This window comes from Procambarus clarkii, chromosome 29 (assembly GCF_040958095.1).
Source record: "Procambarus clarkii isolate CNS0578487 chromosome 29, FALCON_Pclarkii_2.0, whole genome shotgun sequence".
Classification (NCBI taxonomy): Eukaryota; Metazoa; Arthropoda; class Malacostraca; order Decapoda; family Cambaridae; genus Procambarus; species Procambarus clarkii.
The window spans coordinates 17,878,628-17,886,107 of NC_091178.1; the positions used below are offsets into that span (position 1 = coordinate 17,878,628).

A 7,480-nucleotide genomic window follows, 5' to 3' on the forward strand; every position below is an offset into this window, starting at 1 on the left:
TATTTAATGCAGCATTGGCAAGGCAAGTAATGTCCAAAGTGTGTTTTAATTGGTCTTTTGGTGCAAAAAACACCAGCTTTTAGAATTCATGACTTTTGTGCTATTTTGCTTATCAAAACCACAAAATAAAAAACACAATATGATCAAATTCTTAATTCTAGATCGATGTACTCCTTCCTCCACAGTAGATCAGCCTTAGATATACAGTACATGTACTCTCATATAATAATAAAATAGTAAAGCTTTGCAGCAATGCAAGGTATTAAACTATCATGAATTTAAACATGTTGTGCTTTATGAACACAATTTTTATTTAACCTCAACAGATTTCAGCTGATAGTTATCAACACTTGTCATTTTCAATCTTTTGTAATCATGCCATACACTTCCTTCATCTTCTTTTACTTCCTCTGTTAAGCCCCAAAGGAAAAGGGAAGACATGCACATGACTGTCTTGGACCATGGCTGCTAAGCTCTTAGCATCACACTGCTTGCTACGATCACAGAAACCTCTCAGTTTTCACATCATTTACAATTTCTGTTTAATGATTCACACAGATCATTAATTTCTGAATAAATTTAGTGCATTCTTGTAGACTGATCCATGTCATGTCAGAATGAAGCTTTTTAACAACTATTCAAGTCTTTGTGGTGAAAAAGGCATAGCAGTTTCTTACCACTCGTATACTCGCATAATTTATATACAGTACTTATAATAATATCATATACACTAAAATATAACAAAAAATTTAACTCACATAACTGTTTCACACTAAAACTAGGCATTCATTAAGACAGTAGCTAATTAAGAACATATATAGATATATAATTCTGGTCGTATACTTTTCTAGCGTAATTAATTTTAAAAATGTGGGTCGTATACAATTGTCCTTGGTTTAGGTGAGGTATTTCAGTATACATCAAGAGCAAAAATTGCAATCTTATAACTACGGATACATTTACAAGTTTGTGGAAAATTTAATATACACTAGGGCAATTTTGATTACCATGTAATGAAAAGGGAACTTCAAGTGGCAAGAAACAGGTATGTATTCGACAATAAACTTGTATCTTATTTTATTTACATTAGAATTAAAACAATGTGCATGTTTAGTAGTAATAAATAAAATCAGCTAATATTTGAAATTACAATTTGATATCTAACAAACGTACAGTAGTTGATTATCAAATCAATGCACATTTCCCTAAGCTCCTGCTGAACTGCCACCTTTATGCACCTAAAGTTATACTGCTAATCATTCAGCAGAAGTTACTCACAGGCACAGTAATATGTAGATACTCCTGCTCAGACTCGCTAAATAGATTTTTTGTTGTGCACTTATAATTTGTTTTGTAGGTAGACAACTTTTCATAATAAATTATTTAGCACATTTAATCATATTTAGTGGGATTTTCTTTCAAAAAGATGGATCGAGTATTTTGGGCATTCACACTGCAGTATGTTGCTTACAAAATGCATTTTGTATTTTGTTCACAACCTATACCACAACATAAGCTGTTCAAAGCAAAGGCAGGAATACCCTGAGCAAAGTCGAGCCTATAGAGCATGTCCACTGCTGATGAACCTGTATGTGGCTCAGAACTATTGGTACAGTCATAATACACAAGTAGGCATATTTGGAATGAAAGGAACTAAATTGTTTCCAAATTGTGATGGCTACCAAAAAGCAGTCTTTCCTGATATCAGAAATGCTTTTATAATAGTAAAATTAATAAATAATACCCTACATTGGAAACCACCTTCAACTGTGGAGCTGGGAGATCACAACCCTAGCAGGAGGTCTGCCTCTTTCCCAGGGCCATTCTAATGTTGGACCCATTGCCAAGACTTTGACTGGTTGCTGAGACGACTCCAGATAACCTGAGTACAGACAGTGGTTCAACCTTGAGAACTTGGCCAACTAAACTGTGACACAGTCCATAAGGGTGAAATCCACCAGAGTATGTTGACCTGACTTAAGTCAGGTCACTTGGACCTGATATGAAGTTTTATGCTATTTAACTTCATTAAGCACGTTCCTCTATTTCTGGTCTCTTCAGTAACAGAGAGTCCGTATCTGTCAGGTCAAGGGGCGTCGCTGAAGGTTCTCCTCCATTTCCATTTTCATACATCTTGCGACCAACAAGGGAGAAAGATCCTACAGCCGGTGTTGAAACTAAAGATTCATCTTCGTCGTCTACTATATGAGCTCCAGATGTTGAGTGATCATCTTCATCACTTGGGAGACTTTTACTTAGCCGCTTTTCATGGTCTTGATGAGAATCTCTGTCCTGTGAGGATGTCTCTGTTGTTTCCTGTGGGACATGGGGATCAGAAGCTCCTCCATCAAGGTCAGTATTAGATGGGGAAGGTTTCTTGCTTGGTAGACGGCGAGGTAAAGTGCTGATGCCCATCTTCTTAATTTTATCATAAAGTGTTCGAGAGGGGACCTTGTACTTGCGAGAAGCCTGCAAATGTTTTAGCAATTAGATTTCATTACAACTTTTCTCTTTTTTTTTAACTTTACCAACACAGAATAGCTAAGAACACACAATAATGCACATTGGCCATCAGTCTGGACAAAGTGCTGACTTACTCTGGGTAAGTAACAAGTTCTTTGTTCAAGACACAATAATCATTCCTCATTGGCCCAAATCCAAAATTATATATTTATAATTTTGTCAAAAAGAACAGTTACTGATATGCATATTAGATCTTATCAAATACAATACAAAATACATATGTATAACACATTTAATCATATTTAGTGGGAAATGATTTAGTGGGTATATAGGTATATGTGTGTATGTATATAGGTGAGGGTACAAAATATACACACATATAGTGTGTATATATATATATATATATATATATATATATATATATATATATATATATTTATATGTATATATAAAAATATATACATATATATACTATATAAAATATACATATATTTTATATAATATATATAAATATATCTCATCCATATATACTTATTCATTCTCTCTTATTTTCCTCCCTCTAACTTGTAAATGAAACTCACTTGTAAAGCTGTCATGCCATTTTTTACAGCCTCAATTGCATCCATGAGATCAGCTTTTGTGTATTGCTTGTATCTCTTCCACTCAGGCTTCGGGGTTGGAACATAACTGACGAAGTTGCTGTAGTGTGAAGAACCATTTGGATCTAAGTGGTATGGGTTGAACTCAGGCAGCAGAGGCCCATTGGCAAGCTGGTGGTGGAAAAAAGTTTTAGTATTAGTTCATTCTGTGTGTGGTACTTACAGGAGTTTCTTATCCAGCAATTGTTATTCGCCCGTTAATTCATTATGCTTATTCTTCAGGCTCAATTATTTTGTCACGACCTCATGACGTAACGAATAAATGACACGTACCTAACAGGCATTTACTATATTAAATGCATATCTTTTAATTTGCAATAAATTTATTGACGCATACATGCATGTACAGGAAAATACATATACGAACCTTTACTATGCTATGTAGGTACTGTATATATATGAATGTATAACATTCACTTCCCCCTGCTTGCATCTGTGATACAGTACAGTACTATCAAGTCTCAACCATAACTCTTGACATTTTGAATAAATTAAAAAAAAATTATACCATAACTGAGAACTGAGATAGTTCAACAGTTATATGGTAACACAAATCTAGTCAGGTGTGTGGGGTATCTCAAGTCTCTCTCTCTCCCCCATTTTTTCATTCACATTCCTTTCACCCACTTCGTCCAGGTATCCATGCTCTTCATATTATCAACTTCTGTCTCGTCCTCCATTTTTACACCACTCACCACCACCTATCTATTCACCAATTCCTTCTCGTCCCACGGCACTTACCGACTCTAGCTTGATCTTGTCTTGCTCGTCCTCTCGGGATATGTCGGAGAAGCTTCGCGACTCATCATCGTGGAGTTCCTTCTTTGTACTTACACCATACTGAGTCTGCAATAATTACAAGATAATTATAAATGCAATACTGTGGGACACCCACAACAACAACAATTACAACACTACAAAGGCATCGAGAGATTACAAAAATTGTGGCACGAAAAGCAATATATTATATATATTATGTATATATATTGTGAAGTTTACATTATGGTAGAGTTAGGGCTTACCTCGATGTGATCGCGATGGTCATGGGGCAGGAGGTGAGGCACATGTGAGCTAAGGAGGCCTGGTAGGGGCATCATAGAGGAGGCCAAAGACACCAGCGAGCTCATATCAGGTCCAGGGAACCCATGGGTGTGTCCCAGTGCAGTGCGTAGAATGGGCGTCGGTGAGAGCATGGGGTCGCCCATCATGGGCGGCCGCTTGCGTTTGTGTGGTGGAGAGTCTGGGCATGGCGGAGGCAGATGAGACACTAAAGAGAGGGGTTGGCGAGGCTCGGAGTCCAGACTCCCCGGAGTGTGGGTATCTCTGGCCTCGTGGCTCTCCCGGTGGTCTCGCAAATGGTCGCGTATTTGTTCCCTTATTTCGCGGAGGTCTCTGCTTTCGCGAAGATCTAGTTCTCGAACGTCTCTGAGTTCTCTGTGGTCCCTGTGGTCTGGGCGGTGGTCTCTGAGGTCTGGGCGGTGGTCTTGTCGATGTTGTGCGCGGTGTGGAGGCAGACCTGGTGGGGGTAGAGGGTAGAGTGGGGGTGTGGGGGAAGAGAGACAGACTTTGTCGAGGGCGGAGGCTGAAGAAGGCGGCGCAGTGGAACTGGGTGGCTCTCGAGAACGGTGGAGGTCTGGGTGAAGGCGGGTGTCTACTGGAGTGGTGGGCGTTCGGGCGGCTTCGTGCGGGGAGGGTGGGTGGCGGCCGGTTGTTTCGTTGCCCAATTCCTCCACCAAACCTTTGACTTTAAGGCTTTCAGCGACTCTCAAGAGACTTTGAAGGTGGTCATGCTCGACGTTGACTTCGCCTCTGTACATATATTCGAGCAATGCCCGCATGTCACACGCTCGCACGTCCTTAAGCACCACGATGGGGTGGTGGGCAGTGCGGGCGTTAACGAAGAGCGCCTGGAAGTATGAGGAGCATGCGGCGAGGACGAGCCGGTGGGCATGAAGTGTGACGCCCTCCTCGCAAGCCAGGGTGACGTCGGTGAAGGCCTCAACATGCAACAGCTGGTCGAAGGCGGCCAGCAGGTTATTGCGGTGGTTGTTCCAGCGGAGACAGTACTGCGAACTGCTCCCCATCGTGCCGTACCCTCCCTGTGCGAAAAAAAGAGGCAAGTTGAGTATAACAGTAGCGAGGATCATACCACAATATTATCAATTATGTCATACTGCTGTTCACAAAATTCCCCACCACCCCTTTCAGTTTTTAGCCACAGAAAATATATACCCCACGACACAGCTCCCTGGCACTCCATAAACCCTGATATGAAATGTATCACACGCTAATACTTCCGTTTTATATAATCTAAGAACTTGTATATCACTCGTAAAACCTGTTATCAGCTGACGGAGGCTTAATGTAAGCTTCCCCTCCCCCTCCCTCCCACCCCAGTATAACATTTGCCGCTGACACCAATTAGGGAGGTGGGCGGGCTTCGCGTGTCTTAGGGAGGACCTGACGTGTCAAAGAGATGTACCATGTCAGCCAGAAATCCGTTCATGCTCGAAACCCGAGTTTCATTCACGCTTGAAGATGGGAATTATGCTGGAAGAAAGTACACAGACATGCTGGAGGATGGGCACATTACCAACGGATTATTTTGTCATGAACGATGGCGACGCAGCTGTACCTGGCTGGTCAACTGAACTGGCACGAGATTAGATATGAAAATAATTATAAAAAAGGGAGAGAATGATGAATAAAAATGAGGAGGAAGAATAGATACATTGTAGGAGTTGGATAGGCCTCAACCAGAAGCAAATTATTACCATCAGGTTTATAATGAAGGCGGGACGAACAGATCTCGACAACACCTTTTCTCGAACTGTTGGAGAGGGACGGAAGGACCGACCATGCGCATATTCACACTAATTCACTCCCTCACAGACGTACAAAACCTCTTCGCAGTGAGTCAACCGCAACACCCTACGATCCCTGTCTCATAAGCCTAAAAAATTCCCCGACACCAAAGCAGGGCCATTTTCAGGCCTAACCTCCCCTTCCACCTCCAAACTTTCAACGATCCTTCTTGCCGGGAACAACTCGTGGCTGGAATACTGATGAGAGTATTAATGGCCGCTATGATGCAAATTACAACGTGTTGAGGGATGACGGTAACGCCGCCATGAACATTCCCGGGGTTTTTATTCTCATCTCTAATATGTGTCTGAGCAGTTCCCGGGTTCTGCAGTTTAGCTATCGGTTTTCTGGGTCAATTGGTGCTACATAGCCTTCCCGGCTTGGTGCCTTCTTTTGATAATTACTTTCTGGTTCAATGGCCGCGACCTTCCTCTGTTTCTTTTATTTTATTTACCCCTTCCCAGTGCTATATAGTCGTAATGGTTTGGCATTGTCTCCTGATAACTCCCTCCGTGTTTTGTTATAACTCTTCTAGATCATTGAGTCGTCTATTATAATTGTATTTATTTTTGTGTCATCTTGTTCTGTTTCCACCTATACTACACACAGAAATCACAATAGTGTGATGTACCATGTCGATTAAGGCAGCGTCTGGGATCCTCTCGGACGTAGGTTCGAACCCTCATCACGGCCCTTGTGGATTTGTTCACCTATGCTATTTTTTTGTCCTTGTAAAGTTTTTTTTTGTCTGATCATCTTAAAAGTTGTAATCATGTCTGTCCTAGTTCCATGTCTTGATCATCGTGTATGCTGTGAACATGTTTGCTCTAATTCCAGTTCTTTGATAATCTTGTACGTTGTGATCCCTTCTCTACTCTCTTGGTTCCATGTCTTGATCACCTTGTATGTTGTGATCAGTTTTATCTTCCTAGTTTTGTCTATTTTTAGCCATGCATATTCAGTTTCCTTAGTTTTTCCTCATATCCCAGATCTCTTAATTTTGGTACCAGACATGTTGCAAATAATTTCCTTCTGCACTTAATGTGTGGACGCTGCTGCCTCGTTTGGACTAGCATTATACACCTTGTAGTCTTGAAGTGTGGTCTTATGCCAGCTTTACCCATAACCCCCGTAAATATGTGCGTCCGGCGGTACTTAGTATGAGGTCTACCCCGAGAATGGTTCCTAGGGCTGCACAAGGCCTCATGCTAGTCTGGGAATTTACGTCCTCAGTTCAATGGTAACCACACTGAACACAAATGGTAAACACAGCGTGTTCGTATATCAGTTCTCAGTGTGTGAGAGTGCTGAAGACCTCAAGTATGTGTATGTAGAGGGGAGAGTAGGAGGAGAAAGGAGAGAGGGAGAAGAGAGAGAGGAGTGAGGGTGTCGGAGGAGGGGTGAGGGACTGGTGCATGGTGGGGGTCGTCACCGGCGCTGGTTGGCCAGGATTGAGTCACGGGGTAGGATGGAGGACGTGACGCAGGAATTGC

At 41.6% G+C, this 7,480-nt stretch overlaps 1 protein-coding gene across 2 annotated transcripts in view; it reads right to left on the reverse strand.

Annotated features, from left to right (window-relative positions):
• Positions 1–287: 287 nt before the first annotated feature.
• The window catches only part of LOC138349683 (uncharacterized), a 28,579-nt gene continuing 21,386 nt past the window's right edge, over positions 288–7,480 (reverse strand). For both annotated transcript variants that reach the window (XM_069333553.1, XM_069333552.1), the window contains exons 2-5: positions 4,145–5,221; positions 3,864–3,968; positions 3,045–3,233; positions 288–2,469 (exon numbers count right to left, since the gene is read on the reverse strand). In XM_069333553.1, coding sequence (XP_069189654.1) covers positions 2,029–2,469; positions 3,045–3,233; positions 3,864–3,968; positions 4,145–5,221 — 1,812 coding nt within the window. In that variant the 3' untranslated portion in view covers positions 288–2,028. The remainder of the gene's footprint in view (positions 2,470–3,044; positions 3,234–3,863; positions 3,969–4,144; positions 5,222–7,480) is intronic.